General features: G+C 43.6%; 1 protein-coding gene across 2 annotated transcripts in view; it reads left to right on the plus strand.

Moving 5' to 3' along the window:
- AATF (apoptosis antagonizing transcription factor) overlaps positions 1 to 18834 on the plus strand; it is a 53931-nt gene that overhangs the window by 12874 nt on the left and 22223 nt on the right. For both annotated transcript variants that reach the window (XM_065694281.1, XM_065694280.1), the window contains exons 5-10: positions 3533 to 3647; positions 3952 to 4156; positions 4918 to 5082; positions 5856 to 5939; positions 15924 to 15991; positions 17422 to 17502. In XM_065694281.1, coding sequence (XP_065550353.1) covers positions 3533 to 3647; positions 3952 to 4156; positions 4918 to 5082; positions 5856 to 5939; positions 15924 to 15991; positions 17422 to 17502 — 718 coding nt within the window. The remainder of the gene's footprint in view (positions 1 to 3532; positions 3648 to 3951; positions 4157 to 4917; positions 5083 to 5855; positions 5940 to 15923; positions 15992 to 17421; positions 17503 to 18834) is intronic.

Consider the following 18834-nt stretch of genomic DNA (forward strand, 5'->3'; position numbering starts at 1 on the left):
AGCGGTGACTCAGTGACTCCCCGTGGTAGTGGCACAAGGAACTCACACAATATTTGCCGGCTCAGCTTTGCTGTGCAAACCATGGTTCAAACACTAGCCATGTTCCGGTTTTCCTGTGTGAGCACTTCATACAGCCTGTGGAGATACACAGAAAATTAAAAGCTGGCATGTGATGCTATTCCTGTGATGCCGGAGCCTCAGATTTAATTGAGGGGGGAAAGTAATTTAATTCCCAGCTTTGGCATGGGCTCTGAATTTCAGCTGTGGCCTGGGTGTGTGGTGTTTGATGCTGGTACATCACAGTAAGGATGCTCCTGTCTCTGTTTGCCGACAGTGTGTACACAGTAGCAAGCAGACACTGTTCTGCAGGGGAGCACTGCCACCCCATCACACCCCGTTAGGTGCTAGCAACATACAGCCAGGGAGGAAAAAATCCAGGGAGTTTTACCCCATTTTTTAGGATTCCCTCCCTGTCTTACCCCAAATCTGCTGGCTGGATGCACCAAGGAGCTTTTTGGGGTGGAGCAGTTTTGGGAATCCCACTGCTCGGCTCTCTGTGAATACCTTTGACAGCCTGGCCTTGAGGGCACAGGCTTTTTTCCATCAACGTAAAGTGTCTCCACATGAGGCCGGTCCCTGCTGCTCTGTACCAGCTGCTGCTCTCCACAGCTGCTTGGGAAGATGAAATGAGACCCCATTTTTAGAGGTCAGGAATAAGAGCACAGCTATTTTTCTGTGCAGGAAGCAGCATTTCTACAGCAAGGCAGAACCTACAGTGATGGGTGAGCCCAAGAGCTATACTGCCTGCAAGTCCCCGGTCTGGCAGTGCTTGGGCTTCAGTGGCAGCGGAGGCACAGGAGGAAGGGAGAAGGCTGGTGGGGATGGTACCAGGAGCCACCCCACATGTATGTACACATACAAGGGGTGCCAGCAACACAGACAGTTTGTCTGTAAGCGCTGGCATTGACAAAATTGATTTTTGTGGTTTGAGAGCAGTAGGACAGATTTCATCTCTGGTGGGTCTCCTGACACTTTGATACATGGCAGTGCTATCCCTGAATGGAGCTAAATACTCCAGGGCTACTTTCTGACTGGGTGAAGGGATGTATAAAATGAGAACGTATGAGAGAGTATTAACAGAAAGGCACACTTTGATTTACTGGTACTGGCTCCCAGCTTTCTTGGTGGATTGATATGCTGTCTGGTGGACCTGGAACAACTTTTTCACTCCTGAACACAAAGTGAAGGGGCTCCCATGGACTCTTAAAAGTGACTTTTACAACTTAGTGTCTCGCCACAGATACTCCCGAGGTGTTTCTTCCTGGTGATATGCAGCCCGGTGCTAAAGGTGTCAGTTCTGACACCGATGTCGATCTAAGGTAGAATATCTACCCCAGCACATTATAGTGCAGATTATTCCTTGCCTGCTGACCATGGCCCTGCTACACCCCAGAAGAGCTAAAGTGCTACTCCAGTTGTAACTGACAGGATCAAAGCTGCCTGGGGTGCTTTAGCTGCTGCTGGAGGGTAGGCAACAGGGAGAAGATAAACAGTTTGGGAAGCTCTGGGGACATTCATCTGTGTTGCAGTGGGGAAGATTTTGCTGCTGCAGGCTGAGCACTCAGGCTGGGGTAGGGGCACTTTCTTTTTGCAAGGGATGTTTTAGCTGCAAACACATACAACACATGCATTTTTAAGGGCTTTTGTCTGTCTGTCTCTTGGATTTGTTTTGATGCTAACACATGACTCTTACAAGTACAGCAAACCTAATCCATTAATAGGTTTACATAGAGAAGGGGTCAGAATGTGTCTGTAGTGAATTGTGAGCCAGGGAAGGATGAGTCCAACAACTGATCTACAACAAAAATCTTAAAGCGTCTTCTCCTTGACATTCCTGTTACTGAGGTCAGGTTGTAATCTATCTGAAGATGGTGACAACTGAGCAATATCACAGTGGTAACGTGGGAGATTGAGACCTCTGAATGTCTGGGCTGATTTCTGCTTGCAGTGTCTCTGTCTAGCTGATGGAGATTTGCTGCTCACTCTGCTTATGATCCCTGGCTCCTCTGTTATAAAAAAGAAATAGAGTTGAGTGGTGAGAAGTTCTCTCCATTCTTTTATGGTAACTACAAAGAAAGAAACAGATCTGGGGGTTAAGCAAAGAAGCTCCACTAACTATCTTGCACGAAAACAGATCCTGAAGCCATGTGCTGCTACCTTCCCCCAAGCAGGGCCTGTTTTCCCCTTCCTGTAGTGCCTCTTTGTAAAAGTAGAAGGTAGTGCACCAGAGGCAGGTAAATAGAAATGAATCTGTATGAAGTTCAGCCTAGGTTTTTGGATAGAGGTGTGCTGAGTGTTTTACCTGTGAGAGCTGAGCTGTGATTGATGTGTAGCAATGTACAAAGGGAGAGTTTGTGTAGGCCCAGACAAACACTTGTTTCATATCAGAGCGTGCTGCAGGGAGGCTTGTTGGTCACCACAGAAGAACTGGTTTTAAAGAACAGATGCTGCAGCAGTGTGCAGTTAACCCCTCCCATAGTCAGCTGTAGCTCTGTGTCCTTGGAGAACATAAGATCAGTGGACAGAGACAGTTTTCTCTGCATTTGCATATGGGGAAAGTGTCAGAGCCTCTGGATACACAGCATCAGATCTACATTCAGCATTTGTGTCTGCAAACACCCTGGAAAGCAGCTACTCATCCCTGTAAAACTAAGCTTCCCACCATGTATTAATCATTTTGTACGTCTCTCCACCCAAGTCTTTTCTTCACTTTCTAAGTCTCTCTGAGCCTGCAGTTTTGCTTTTTTGATCAGAATCTCCTCATTAAACTTGCCAGGTCATTGTTTAAGTTTCCCCCAGAAACTTAAGATCTTGCAACTTTTAATTTTACTTACAATCTAATTCCTTACACTTCCTGCCTGGTGAGTACAGTGGCACAGAAACCAGTGGTAGTCACAGCCCTGCAGGAATTTGGTTTTTCTTCTTGCCTTCTTCCTGCTCCCTATAACATGCATATTATATACAAGAAAGGAAAGTCAGAAGTCAGGTTTAGATTGATGCACACATACACGTTTTCACTTGTGTTGATTTATACTATTCAGAAGCTGGCATCTGCTGCAGAACTTCACAGAGGAGAGAAATGAGTGAGTCAGCAAGAAAGGTTGTTGTCGTATGTGTGTCATCAGACACTTCTGCACATAGTGCTTGCTTCTTTAGTATGTTAATCCTTCAGGCTCTACAGTTGGAATGTTTGTGGATGAAACATTAGCTCAGTATACTCCCAGTGTGCAGCCAGGCGGATGGTTAGGAGGCAGTCCTGCCTTGTTCCCTCCCTTTTCTTTCCCAGTGTGGTGATGGTTGACATTAACAGCTATAAATCAGTTTGAAGATAAAAACACATCTCTAAGAGAAAAACAGTTAATGGGACAGGCAGTAACTGTGGCAGAAATTAGCATTCAAGATGAGAAACTAAGCGCAGCAAACCTAAGTGTTCACCAGTGGGAAATGGTCACTTGTGTCTCTTCTTCTGCAGGTTGTAAAGCCCTGGAGGAGTTGATGAAAGTATTAGTGGAGCTTCAGGATGAGCTGCTTTATCAATACCCAGGCACGAGACATCTGGTAGATGGAAAACAATCCAAAACTGAGAGGTAAACACAAAATAAGACCTTTTGGAATCTTTTTGGTCTTCAGTAAACAGGGCAATGCAGAACTTTCCTGACCATCCCATCCTCCCTCTCTGCTGTTCTCTCAGCTCTCAGTTGCTGCTCTACTCTGAACAAATGTCTGTTTTGTAATCTTGCTGATAACAGAAGGAGCTAAAACTTGGGTCTTTTGCCATAAATTTCACCAGAGTGTGGAAAGAGCATGTGTGGTAGTAAAGGGGCTGTTAAGAATTCACACGTGTTGCCTTAGAGGGGTGTAGGGTGGTTAATCTATATGGTTTTGTTCCAGTGATGATGAAATCCCTAGCAGTAGTGATGAAGAGCAAGTGGATAAGGCTCAGGAGAAGAGGAGGCGCCTCCCCAAGCGAAAGCTGAAGCTGGAGGAGTACCCAGAGTTCATAGCCAAGCGCTATGCTGACTTCAGGACCTATCGGAACAGCGTCCTGCAGAAGTGGCATGAGAAGACAAAGCTGGCATCTGGCAAAGTGGGAAAGGCAAGTGTTTGTTAATGTGTGCTCACATGCTTATTGTTCAGCAGAGATTTGGGGAACAAGCTGATGTGGAAATTCCGTATCATGGATGTTCCAAATTAAGCTGAGAGTTGCAGCAGTAAGAATTAAATACACAGGTATGCTCTCTTCCCCAGCCTTACAGGAGTCTGAAAGAAGCTCAGCCCTCAGATGTTAAAGGCATAAGCTCTTCTCTTTTGTTTTGAGCAGATGGCCAGAAAACATTTTCAGGGGCAAATGGTTTCCCAAGTTTTGGGAAAAACTCTTGGATAATGTTGGTGTTCTCCCAGTAGCCAATCTCATCATAGCCAGTTTTCAGCAGCAAGTAAGCTCTGTGAAAATGCCACTAGTGCTTAGCAGCAACCTGTTTGTGTTTTATAACAGAACTAGGGACTTTTGTGGCTCTCCTCCTCCATGAAGTGTACACTTTAATACAGTGGGTAATCATTTCACCCAGAGATCCAGGGTCTGCTAGCATCTGTGAGTCAGTATTAATCATTGAGAAGTTAATCTGAACCAGAACAGCAAAGGCATTTTGTTAAGCCAGGCGTCAGGTTGCCTCAGGTTGGGAAGGGAGAGAGAGAGAGAACAAATAAAAAATCCTAGCAGAAATCCCTGCAACAGAACCCAGACCCCCTCCTCTTGGAATGCTGTCTGCTTATCCGCTGACATGGAAAGATAGAGGAACACTGCTGCCTTGAGGAAAAGCTTTCTGCATTATCTGACACTAGTTAATGTTGTTGCAGGGTTTCGGTGCCTTTGAGCGTTCAATCTTGACTCAGATTGATCATATTATGATGGACAAAGAGAGATTACTACGGCGGACACAAACCAAGCGATCCGTGTATACAGTGCTGGGGAAGCAGGAACGGGAATCTCATCCTATCCCTGAGTCTTTGCCTGAAAATTCGGTAAGGGCTTTTTCTTTCTATAACTCACCCTGTAGCAGCAGAGAAACTCTGCAAAACAATTAGCTCGAGCCTTTAGCAGGTAATATTCTTGTTTGTGTGAGATTTATGGAGGAGATATCCAAGTGTTGATTCCTATAATGTAATGGCTAAGAAGAAGATGTAGACATTTCCATTCCAGTTTTATGGTGTTTGCATTATCTCCTGTGGCAGTTGCGGACAGGGGAAAACAAGGTTTGGTCTGTGATTGTGCCCTTCCTGTGCTGTTTGAAGTGATGATGCTGTCACTAAATCTGCTTTTTCATGTAGTGGCTACAGAACTGTTTTTACTCTGGAGTTCAGAATCTTTAACCCAGAAAGTCACTTCTGAAGTCACACTGCATATAACCTGCAGAATATGTTAGTAGTAAGCCTGTTATTAATTTAGTATTTAAGAATGAATAAATACTCAATTCTGAGAGATCATGCAGAATTACTGCACTTGCAAGATGTATTTTTGCCATTACATTAAAAATATCTGTAGTATTTTGCCAGAAAGACTTTGCACAGTCCTATTTATTTCCCAGTAAAGGTCTCATAAATCTATTTTGGCACTGGCAGCGTTTCTGCTTTGCCTTTAAATGTATTCCTAGTCCTTAACAGCTTGTTATGTTGGGAGGTTTTCTCCACTCCTTCCTGTCTTCAAGTGTGTTTACAAGCTGCTGCACGTGATGTCATCAGAGTTAGGGACAGAATTACACACACATGAACTTTCAGTATTTCCTTTGTGCTTCTAGGAAGTTCTCCCTGAGTCAGAGTCCAACAGGCACCTGAAGGACGTAGATGAGGAGATATTTGACGACGATGATTTTTATCACCAGGTAGGTGATGGTAAATCTGTGTTGAAATTATGGCTCCGGATGGTTTTTAGTACTTACAGAGCTAATGTGGTTGGTTCTGTGCTCTGCATTTCTCTTACCAGTTACTCTTAACACCTGAAATCTCTGTAGATACCTCAGAGGACCTCACTCACAACTTTTGATATAGGGCTGCGTGAGCTTAAGGTTTTATTGTGGATGGAAACTTACTGCTGTACTTGAGTGAGTCAGGGCCACAGGATAAGGTCTGTCTCTGTTCTTGCTGGTGAATGTTGCTATACCAGAGAAAAATGACTGAAGTCTCTAAAGGTGACTGTTCTCTGTGGGTAGAGTCCCATTATGAAAAACGAGTCTAGTAGATCCTCAAGAGCACCTGAGTTACTCTCAACTCAACCTAAATCATCTACCTACTGAATGAAGAAGCTGCAAGGACTTTTCTTGGTGGTGTGCCAGCTTGGACTTAGGCCAGTTACTCTTTTTATTTGCAAAATTCCTAGAAACAAGGAATGTGCACGCAGTGCATGGAGGCTGCAGCTTAGGGAAACCTCATGTTTGTGCTTCATTTAAGAAATGAGAGTGCCAGCTTTATGCAATATGGAAATCGCCATATATTGAGGAGTCTGATTCGCTGTAAGTCCTTCCCCACTGCACAAAACCCAATTTTATTCTGATGATCCACAGAGAGCTTTAACTTCAGGACTAAACAAGTACCATTATCGCATTAGAAAGGCTGAATTTTCTGATCTGAATAGCATTAGAGTGGCTAGGAAAGTGTTAGGGCAGTGGAAGAGAGCTGCTGCCACATGCCTTTGCTCTAATAACTGATTTAACAAGAAGCATTTGGATAGTTGTAAAATTTGGGGTTTCATGTACAGAGCCAGGACTAAAGGTGAATAAAAGATTTATTAATTTGCTAATTCTTACCTGGGTTTTGCAGAACGGAAGTACAGGGAACTCTAATGCTGCCGTTTTTTTCCCTTCCAACAAGGTTTTCAACACACTTCCAACCCTACTGTCCAAGACAAATATTTGCAGTAGATCTCACCTAGTGCAGAATTAGGACCATGCGAATACTAAATGTTTGTGAGGGATGTACTCAAGGCAGCCTGCCTCAGAGCCAGGACTCTATACTGAGCCAGCTCTTCTCCAGGCTGTGTATTTACTGTAGGAGCATCTTTCGGGCGCTGCTGTCAATTGAAGAGCATCTCTTGGGCAGGTGAAGGTGCTGGGTTCATCTGTGAAGGCTCTGAGTGCTCGTCTTGTGGTCATCAGTGGTTGAAGAGGTCAAATTTGTAAGGCAGAGAGATAATACTGGGGTGGAATTTGGGGTCCAAGTAGACCCAGGAGCCCAGCTTTGGGGGCCAGCATAAGAACACTGAATAAATTAAGTTTGTTTAACAAAACTGAAGTGGTCAAGGAGAAATAGCTGCGATTGACAGCCTGTGGACCTGTGCAGGGGAGGTGCTTATTGGCCATGAAATGTTAAATTTGTAAGAGAAAAGCAGCAATAGATGAATGGCCCATCCTCCCTTCTAATAACTTTAACTTCGATGCATCGTGATTTCAGAAATATGAGTAGTCCCAGCTTAGCTTTTCCCCTCACTGGTTAATTGGGGTGCTGGGGTTAATCTAAATTAAAACTTAAACTAATAGAGGTCATTGAGGGAAGAGAATCACCTGAGTAAAACAAATGGGGCTGCCAGGCACAACTGTATCTTGGCCATTTCCCAAGAGGGAAGTGGCAGCAAATTGGAGTTGTTTCAGCATTCGGCAGAGGTGAAGGATGGGTGACACTGGTTTAATGTACGGCACCTCCGGAAGCGTTCCAGATTGCATTCCTTGCTGTACCAACTGCTGCCCCACACACAGCGACTGGGAGCAGGACCAGCCAACAACATCTGGCAGCACAGCAAGGAGTGGGTGCAACCTTCAACACCCCATGGACTCTAAATATGGTGCTTAGGCTGATGGAGGCTTTAATCACTTACCACTCTTAGGCAGCGTGCTACGACAGCTTATCCGAGCCTCGTACATCACGCACAGACATCTGCTGAGCCGCGAGGCAGCAACACATTCATTTTCCTTTCTTGCTTGTTGGGGTTTTTTTATATCCCACCCTCCCTTCTCTTCCACTGTTTTTTTTCTCCTCCCATTCCCAATATGCTTCTTGGGAGAGATGATCTGTAAAGATTACTGCTTCATTGTGTGCAAGTAATTGTGGGGATGCCAGCCCCTTGCCAGACAGCGTGCGGCACCTGTGCCGCTGACCTGGTTAATGTCTTCTGTTGAGTGGGATTTGGCAGAGATTGGAGCTGAAGCCGGTTCATTGATAAGGCTAAAGAAAACTGCTATATGGTTCCTGTCACCTCCCAATTAAATTGGTTTCATAAAGGGCTTTCCTTTATTTGTCAGGGTGTTAAACTGAAGCTGAACATTGCACCCAGAGAGGGTAGAGTGCGTTACAATAGAGCGCTGACAATGCAGTAAGTGTGTTTTCTCTCAGATGGGTCGTAACTGAGCAGCACTTTTGTGTGTGTGGCTGTACAAATATAAAACACTGAAAGGGACCTGGTTCTTTAGGAGTAATCAGTAGCAATGTCTCTGGTTGCTGGAGCTGAGGTTGCTCATGAGCTCTGACCTCTAGGTGTTACGCTCATTGCAGAGAGAGTATGTGTACACTTCAGTGGGTGCTTTTTTCCTTGTATTTGCGTTTAGATCCAGAGTTTTTTTAGTATAACTTTGATTTTTCTAAGTAACATTTGTTAATGATCAGTTTATTTTGAATACTGCTTAGGGTTTAGCAAACATCCAGATAAAGGGGGGACATTGGAAACCAACTCCTGTATATTTCAGCGGGAAATCAAGTAAAAATGAAGGAGAGCTGATGAATGTGCACAAGTTACCAATAATGGAATAAGCAGCTTCACCATTTTGTTACAGAATATCATAAAAAAACTCTTTAATGAATCTTTTTCCTGTGGAAAACCAATTTTCTTGTCCAGGTCTTGGTATTCAGTGGAGTTCACTGCGTGGGGCTGGTGGAATTTTATGGCAATTCACAGTTTAACTCTGTTGTGTCTGTTCATCCCATTTTGCCTTTTCTCATCTTCTTCGCTTGTTTTATAAGCAGTTATAATTTTTAGTGTGGTGGCCCATGGTAAATAGTAATGTGAAGCTGAGCTGAATAATGCGGGGGAAATGCTGTCACCTGGGTTGCACTGCTTGGGAATAGTGAAACTGTGTCAGTTCAAATCCGCATTACTGCCAGCAGTGAGAGGCTCAACTCTGTTTTCTTTCCTTTTAAACTCTCCTTCGTATATGGTTTTAAGGGAAGAAAAAAGGCTTTTTATTTTTACAAGTCATGTTTACATGGAATTCATTATAGCTGATATTGCAGCGTTAAGACTTAAAATTCCAGCCTGCTACCAGAGAGCTGCTGGTCTGACATGCTACAGTGGAGATTTTATTATTAGGTTGAAATACTCCTCTAGTAAAGGAGAGAGTGGAAATTGGTTTATTCCCAACAGGAATTAGGTTAGTGTTCATATGCTAAGTGTTCCACTGGTAGTAGCTCTTCCCAGAACAAATGTTCATCATTGATGGTAGTAGGTATGCCTAAGAATTAGGAATATACATAATCCTTTTTTTCCTCTGCTCTCCTGCTCCCTCCTCTCCCTAATTTTGGGTACATTGTATGTCCCTGCATTCTGTAACAACCCACAATCACCAGTGTTGTCTGTGATCACCACGACTTCAGCAGCTGAGTTGGAAGCAAGCTGGGGAATGTTCAAGGAGACGCTGAAGACTTCAGAGGGATGGCAGCAGTTTGCCAGGCAGGGTTGCCAGTAGCTCCCAGAGGGTTGTCATATGTTGCAGTGAGCTGGGGTTTGTTCCCAAGGTGAGCAGCAATAGCAAGAAGAGGTTTTTTCCCTTCCTTATCTATATCCTCATTACTTAGGGAAGGAGTTAATCCTGGAGAAAATGTTGCTTAATTGTAGGACTTGTAGCTTTGCTGTTGTGAAGTGGCAGTGTGTGTGCCTGCCCACTCTTGCACAGTCTGTGACAGGCATGATTTTTACAAGTGAGCAGGAAATCTCACTAACTTCCTTTTTCCTAGCTCAGCATCCCAACTGCCTGCTGTAATTGGAGAAACCACAAACTTGCAACCCTGAATCTCTTAAGATGCTTCTAGCTCAGTTGGTTTCTCTTCTGAGTATTTGTGTCTAAACCACAGTGTGGCATTTTGGAAAACCACCTGAGGGGATAAACTTTAACTCATGTCCCAAGCAAGAGTTGGCCTAAAGCAGTTTCTGGGCACAAACTGTGTTTTTCTCTCTCAGGTATTTGATATTGCCCTAAACAAGTAATTACTAATGCAGTGAACTATTAAAAGTCGATAATGGTGAGGAATAGAGAGAAGAGTGGCTTTCTGACAAGCTGGTTTACCTTAATTAAACTGGTGAGTGATTAATATGGACAGTTGATCTCGTGGCTTTAATGAGATGCATTTAGAGTTTTGTGTGAAGAAGAGATGTCTCGAACCATCCCACAGGTTAATGGCAATACAATACTCTTATCACAGGCATGTATCTTTCAAATGGCTGGGTAGATGGTTAATAACACGTTTTAAAGCTTGATTTGAAACTTCTCTTAATGGGTTATGAGAAAATATGCAAGTCAATGCCTATTCTGTACAAAACTCAGCTTTGAGAATAGGCTTTCTAAAAGGAGACTGTCCAGTGGTTTCATGTCATATTTTTGGTTTTTACATTATAAATAATGGCAGAAAGTGTTTCAAGGAGATTTAAAGATAATATTTGAGCTGCAGTCTGATTTTTTTCTGGTGTCGCTAGAAATCCAAATTGTGTTATGGTCCTGTGGGGTGAGAGCTCGGAGGAGGAGAAGAAACAGCTTATTTCTACACCTAGGCAGCACATGGGGTAAAATGTGTGCTGGGTGAGTCCTGGGCTATAGCACCTTGTCGTAATTGATGCTGGTTTAACTAATTGTATGGTGAATAAATAGGAAAAAGAGGAAAAAATGGATCTCTCCAAAGGCTGAAGGAGAAACAAACAAAGTACTGAAATTATACTGCTAAAACACAGCTTTGTCAACTTTGTGTTCAGGAAAGAGGAAAAGCATTTGGGGTTCGTAGTCGTCCTTCTTGGACTCAACCAGTTGTACTTATCTTCTCCCTTGCTGTTTCCTACAGTGATTTTGTTAAGAAAGACCTGCTTTTTAACCTGTTTTAAAAGATGATTTCACAACAGCGCATTTCTTCAGTGTGTGACATGTCATGTTGTGGTTCTGTGAAGCAGGGTGAAGGTAATTTGTCTGAGCTTTTGAAGGATCTTAAGGTCCTTTCCAACCCTAACTATTCTATGATTCTGTGTTAAAAGATAGTGGAATGCCATTAGCAGACCTTCGCACCATAGTAATTGTTTACTGTCTCCAGGACCAAACACACATTCAGCTGGGGGAGTCCACAGAAGCAATTGACCAATACTTTAGAGTTCCTCACTAATAAAGAGAGTATTTTTTAGCCAAGGAGTGACAGAGTGTTCTGTTAAAGGTAAGCCCCTGAAGTCTGCCTTTCTCCCACTTTTCTCATTGTTTCACAATCCACAAGTAGTCGAATCTTTGTGTGATTCTGCTGCTTTAGCAAGTGACCAAGATGGCAGAAGCTGCACGAGGTTCTGCTTGTCTGTTGTTCTACACAGTTGCTTTAACATGAGCATTGTCAGACCCTTGTTTGATACGATTATCCGCACAGGGAGCCTGATGGGCCTTGTTTTGCCTCCCCCATCCTGCAGCTTACCTCTTTGCAATACCTGAGCTGGTGAGTTCAAAGTCATCAGTGCCACTTACAAGGCAGAGCAGGTACCTTTGATGCACTGTAGCAGGAATGACCTGTACCTTTCCTGGCTTTTCTGAAGATCTGAATAACATCAAAGTGCTCCTTTTGTTCTGATTGTATTCCTAAGCTTTGTAAACTTGACTGTTTCCTGTGATATACTATAGATGAACTTTTGTGAGGTTTTAATCTGAATTGATCTGTAAGGTCTAAGAAGAGGGAGTCTTTTGTCACCAGGCTTATTTCAGCTATATTTAGCTCTTTGTCTCAACTGGAAATTCTTAGGGGTCTGCAAATCAGAAAGGTCAGCAACTGTAGTATTAGAAACACTGATAGATAGTGCATGAAAATGAGACCTAACCTCTAAGATGAAAATTGACCTCTAAAATGAGAAATGAATCTCTGTTACCCTTGAACAACACCCTGATGGCATTTCTAAATCCCTCTAATTTTGTACAATGTACTTTGTGTGCATCTCTTTAACCAGCACAGACAGGGAGTCTTTTTAAGGTGAATTCTTCAGAAATGCACCCGTCATGGGCTCTAGTGTCAATTTAACAGTGCCTTTGGTGTCAGCAGAGGTGGGTGAGCACTAACCACTGCTGGAGCTCTCACCTTTGGACATGTTTTATGAGAGCACTGCCTTGCTCTCTGCTAGTGCTGCAGATTTAAAGCTCTCTCACATGCTCAGGACACAGGAGACAAGAGTCAGTTCCCATCTGCTCCCAGTCCTCGTCAAACATGGCTTGTGGTCCTTGACAAACCACACAATCTCTGTGTGCTTTCCTTTGCTCATGTGGTTGGTAGTCCCTGGTTTTGGAGTCAGGTTGGGTTGGGTTTAACAGCAAAGCTCTGTTGAGTTCAGAAATGCGTGTGCAGGAGCACTCTTGTCATCGGCGCTTCGTTCCAAAGACAAATCAACTCACATTAACAACTTTCTTCTGCTTACCATTGTCTGCTCTGCACATAGTTTGTCCTCCTGCTTCCAGTTTTTAGTAGGAGCAGCTTAGGGTTGAGCTGCAGGCTGCTGGATGTGCTTGCACTTCATTGCAGTAGGCAGTTGTGTTTGCTTACATGGGAGACTGAGCTTAAGGCTTTTGAAGTTCAGGGAAGATGTGAAGAGGTGAAGGGGAGAAAGCAAAAAAGGATACGTTTCGAATCAAAGCCTTTTGATGCTGAAATTGCCTAACTCAAACTCTTGTCTTCACACATCAGGGCTTAATGCTGATAGTGATTTACTTACACTTCCTAGTTAATAATTAGACATTGGGAGACACCATATATCACTCCTAATGGAATATATGGGGTCTGATGAGAGTTTTCCGTTTTGACTAATAAATTTTAACCAGAATCGCCAAGCTTAATGAAATATTACCACTTCGGAAGGGTTTTAAGTCTTGTGCTGTGAAAACAGTGTTGCTTTATTCAGTAAATGAATTTATCATTCCCTCTGTATCCTGAGCCTGAGCTGGCTCTGGAGCATGGGCTGAATGCAAGACTCCAAACTAGAAAGTGGAAAAACTAATCAAATCCTTAAAGACCAAAGGCAGCGAGGCAGGTCTAGACTGACTTTTTCAGTGGTAGCCTCTGGCTACATCCACTTTTATGTTAGTAACCATTGTTAGCATGATTTATAACTTTAGCTTTAAGACATACGCTATTTAGATGTAATAAGATGCTTCGCAGCTTTTATTTCTGCTTCCTAATTTCCCTCTTGTTCCTGCTTTGTTTCATTTACCCCTGTCCTCTTTGTCTCCCTCTCCTCTCCCCAGCAGCATCCCCAGTCCTGCAGTTGCTGCTGTGCTGAAGGAACACTTCACTGTCAGCACCAAGGTCAACCAAACTGCCTTATCTAATGGCTGATGGGCTGGTGGCCTAGTTAGGGCAGAGAAGACCACTGTGTGCAGGGCTTAGTCTCCTGCTGCACAAAGCTTTTCCCTTCTAATTCTGTGCACGGAGAAGAGGAGATGCCCCCCAGCAAATAGGGATCCCTGCTAAGCAGGGCACAGGTCAGCTCCATGTCCTTCCGATCCATCATGGGAAACACTGCCTTGCCGAAAGGAGAATGATTCTGTTCAACAGGGTGCTGCCCCCTTCCCAGGTACAGCATGAGGAACCTGCCCTAAAAATGCATCTTGGTCTAAGCAGTGTGACCATAGCTGTAAGGTCATGGCAGTGCTCCTTAGTCTACCCAGCTCTGGGTTTGGTGGGTCCAAGTCCTGCTGAAAATGCCTTGCTGCTTCATTCTCTAAGAGCGTAGGATGTCTGTGCACTGTCTTCTCATGCCTTAGTCTCTGCTGTTACTGCTCAGTGGGTTTTGCTGTGCATTGTGCCAAGGAAGCCAGATAACAGGGGACAGTAAACACACTGTATTGCTGGTACAGGAAGAAACCACTAAACCCCTGCTGTACCATTTCTTGCTGCTGTTAAAACCCTCCCTCCCACCTTGCTTTTGACAGAATATTGACTAGGAACCAAGATCCCATTTCTGCTTAGCCTTAAGGGCAGCTGTTTACAGAGTGGCGGTGTTACACAGGTTTACTGTGTCGTATGTCTGTGTAACACTGGATTTGGATCTTGTATTTAGCTGCCAGGAGTGACTGTGATGAAGTGGGAGAGATAAACTGATAGATTGTGTGCCAGAAAGATGTTGGGAATCAGTCAGATAAACAGGGCAGAGAAGTAGCTTGCTGTTTTCTAGTGATAATAAACCAGTGGCCTCTCTTCCTGGGATGTTTAAATGTAATTGCTGCGGTCAGAATCTCAAAAAATAAGCAACTAGAAACAGAGTCATATCAGGTTTTCAGTTATGTCAGAATCCCTCTTTTTCTGGTAATATGATGTGTGCCATGAAGAAGAGGAAAGATGTGGACAGGTATAATAAATACAGTCTCCTAAAGTGATACCCATCTACCTTTATGGCATTTTTCTTCTCTGGGATGCAGACCTTTTCCCTTCCTTACTTCAGTAGTACTTAAGTGATCAGAAACCACAGGAGTCAGTGAGTTTCTCATGCACCAATGAGCCTGGGACAGCTTTTGGCCTCAGCTGTGCTCAGTGGAGCAGCATAGGGTGGAGGAAAAACACTTTTCTCCGTTCTTCTCTAGCATTAATGTGGAATTGCCTGGTCTGTGGTTTGCAGGAGGGTCTGGTTTGGGTTCAGAGCTGCGGCAGTAACTTCCATCGTCAGTGAAATGTCAGCCTCAATAAAGCAGTCTGTGCCTCTTGGTTTTGGAAGGTTTATTTCTGTTCTCTGTGTTAATGTGTTGGCTGATACCCAAGGCACAACACGTACAATTTACAGTGAGTGGTGATAAACATACAGCACCGGTCAAGTATCCAGAAAGACCGTTCACAATATTCTTTGGCTGCAGGAAGAAAAAAATACAAACCCCAACCCTCAGGACATGAAAAGAAATAGAAGAGTCTGCTTGAGTGTTCCTGCTCCAGCTATAAAAGTTATTTTGCTGTGCTGTTCCTTGGAGCGAGCATTACTGCCCAGAAATGCTTAACTTCTGTCTGGTGAAGTGTTTCACTTCCCCCCTGCCCTCCCCACTCAAAGTGCAGGGCAGAGGTCTTGCTGCAGATCTGCCTGCTTTGTATCTCTTGCCCATGAGAGTTGTATACACAACAGATTGTGAACTTTTAGGTCTGTTTAATCCTTCCAAAGCCCAAGGAACAGCACCAGCCTTGAAAACACAAGCTGAGGCTCAGCTGCTCACATCCCTCCAAGCTTGTCACCCGTTTGCCCTCTGTGGGATTGTGCACTTTGCTCTGGGCTCCTGGGACTAGCAGTTACCCAACGGCTGAACCATCTGACAGCCCCAGGGGAAGCTTTGCAGTGACCCCCAGGGACTCCACTCTGTACTACTCCTATATCCGTCTGAAATTATATGCAGAAACTCTTTGTAGTGGCCTTTGGTGTTATGCTCTAGTCATATATGCTGTGGGGACGTTTTTGGATGAGGGTGATGATCTACAGTAACTTAAACTTTCAGCATCACCATCAGCTTTTTCATGCAGAGGAAATGTTTCAAGAAATGAGGCATACAGTCTTTTGAGAAACCTGTGAGCCTGTTGGCATTAACATGTCTTTTCTGTGCTTTTCAATGGGATTGTTGTCTTTCTTCTAGCTCCTTCGAGAATTCATAGAGCGTAAAACCACTTCAGTGGACCCTAATGACCAGGTGGCGATGGGCAGGTAAGTAGCAAGTTGTCTGTAACATCAGTAGCTTCATCCCAGCGCTGCATTCCAGTCCAGAACTACTTGTGGGTTTCTAGTCCCATTCATTGTAGAGGGTCACATTTGGAATGACTGCAGAAAGCATCATCTGGGTGTAAGAAACTGCATAACAAATAATTAAACCAGTATGACATCAGTCAGGAAAGTCATCGTCTGTAACAGATACCTGAGTTATGGATCACAGTGACTCCCAAGTTTTCCAGACTTTGAGCTGTGCCTGGTTTCTCTATGATCCTCTGAAGATAATTCCAATTGTAAAAGGCTTGTTCCAGACATTGGGTATTTCTGTCTCTCAGTGTTTCATGCAGTACAAATGGGATTCATAGAGGGGTGTCTTAACCAACCCTAGTGAGGGGGAACTAGACAAGGCGACTGCCTGCTGAAACTGGGCCTGTTCTTGTTACAAGCTCTTACTTGTCATTGTTTTAGAGGAGCAAACCTTCTGTCATGAGTTCAGTTAAAGCAATTCCTGTGTATGCTTTCTCCCTCCTGTAAGAGAAGATACTATCCAGTTAAAGCAATATCAGGGAATGTTTCCTGGATGCAGAAGTAAATACAATTCCATGCAGGGAAACTCTTATCTCTGTTAAATTCTATAGTTAGAAAAGAATCTTCCAAATACCTCTTAATGAACAGGGTACATTTAAACAGCCATGGGCTTTAATTTAGAGTAGTAGAAAAGCAGAGGAAGGCTGGAGTAGGGCTCTCCATTGCAAACGGGGTGTATGTATGGGGAGGGGAAGAAAATGCATTAGGAAATTTTGTGATGGTGAAATAACTTTTATCCTTGTAAAATATTACCCAAATTTTAGTGCAGTGTGTCAAATTTATTTTGTGTATGTCTGGAATATTATGGAAAGCTCTTCACTATAATTTAACATGATATAGACAAAATTACATTTAAGTGGTGATTACATTGTACATTTATCTGACTTTACAATAAAATAGATTACAGTAATTAAGATTATATTAAGATTGCAGTAATTGGATTTTGCTAGATTTTTTCCCCTGATGTCGAGTTTTCATTGTATAAATCAGGTAAAATGATGCTCGTTCCTGTGAAGAAATATTTATAACTGGTAGAAGTTTGTCCCTGCTGAAAACTTCCTTGGTTTAATGAAGTTCTGTCTGAGAAGTTGGGCTTTCCCTTCTCAATATAGGCAGGGATCAGACAGCCCTTTCTCAGAGTGTTACTGCCTTTTTTTGGCACGTTGTTTAATGCCCTGTCTGTGGAGTGAAGCAGCTGCACAGGCATTTGGAGTTTCACACTTGTTTTCTTGAGGTTCTGATCTCTTTCACTTGTGTAAATGCAATAGGCAGGGACTGGGAAGAATGCTCATTTTCCTTGTGGCTCTTTAGTTGTGTAAGTGTCCTTTTGCATTCCCCAGGCAGTGGCTGGCTATCCAGAAGTTACGAAGCAAAATAAAGAAGAAAGTGGACAGAAAAGCCAGTAAAGGGAGGAGAATCAGGTGGGTGCCAGCTTTTGCAAGCAAACAGTTCTGATTTTGCCAAATAAAGTCTGACTACGCTGGGTTGGCTCTGGGGTGCCCTGGGAGGCTTATTTGTGCCTTTTAGGGCGAGATGTCTTGCTCTGGGATATCCACTGGGGCTTCTTAATGCTCTTTGAGCTTAGAATAAGGGCTTGGTTGGATGCAGCCTGTGAGCATTGCCCAGATGAGTCTTCGCAAGAGTGTTCACTGGTCTCAGAAAACACTGGATAGAGGTGTTCAAATGTCCCCAAGTGATTTGGAGCCATAATTCCCAGTGAAAGCCAATAAACACCTCTTGTGCAATATATATTTAGCTGATTGAAATGTGGGTAGCAGCTCTAGGGGAAGATATATAGAAACACCTCGGTGAGGTAGATGTCTGTTTTCCACTGACTGTCAGCTGGAATTTGGTGACTAATTTCTCTTTAGTGTCTAAGTCACATCACAGCTTTCTTTAGCTTCAGCTTATTTCACATCCTGACTCTGGATCATTCATTTGGGTTGAACTATCCCCCTTATGTTTCCAGTGGAAGACTCTTCCATGTGATAGGGTCGGAAGGGAAGCAGCCTGGAGAGGATAGGGTGGGCTTTTTTTTCCATCTTCAGAGAGCAGATACATGAGTCTCCCTGAGTTTAGCATGACTGCATGATTTGTGGTGGAGGAGGTGTCTGTGGCAGGGAGGCAGCAGCAAAGCTGCACCGCTTCCTGCAAAACCCGCAACATTAACCATCCTCTTGTGAGTAAACTATAAATCCTGAGTTTAGATGGCATCTGATAGAAAGTCAGTGGAGTCAGTCTGGGTCAGGCCTGGCATAGCAATTTTTAAGATAGATGTCATAAGATAATTTATTGAAAGAGGGAAGAGCTACTTTGTTGGCCTGAAAAGCCTATAATTATTGACTATCAATATTCTTTTCTGTCAGCATCACACATAATTGGATATATTCATGATTCAGTCAAAACTACTGACAACATCACACAACTGAGTCAGACTCGTAAACCTCCAGGAATAATGGGGAAGTCTCTCATTGTGTGCAATCTGTGTGCTTCAGCATTCCTGAGAGATGGCTCTCCGGCCAAGTCAATTGCCTCTTAGATCTTAGGGGCCTTTTTTTTTTTTGCTTCTTTAAATAAAAGTTGCACTGACCCTGCAGGGAAGATATCAATAACAGAAAAAAGTGCTATTGTCTGTGTTTAGGATCAACATGCAGTTAAGCTCCAGCATCTCTTCAGTATAGTCCACTAGAGCCTAAAGTTGATTCTTCCACTGAGAGACTCCGTGTCACCCCAAGCAGATCACTTATCCTCTA

This window comes from Lathamus discolor, chromosome 14, assembly GCF_037157495.1.
Source record: "Lathamus discolor isolate bLatDis1 chromosome 14, bLatDis1.hap1, whole genome shotgun sequence".
Taxonomy (NCBI): Eukaryota; Metazoa; Chordata; class Aves; order Psittaciformes; family Psittacidae; genus Lathamus; species Lathamus discolor.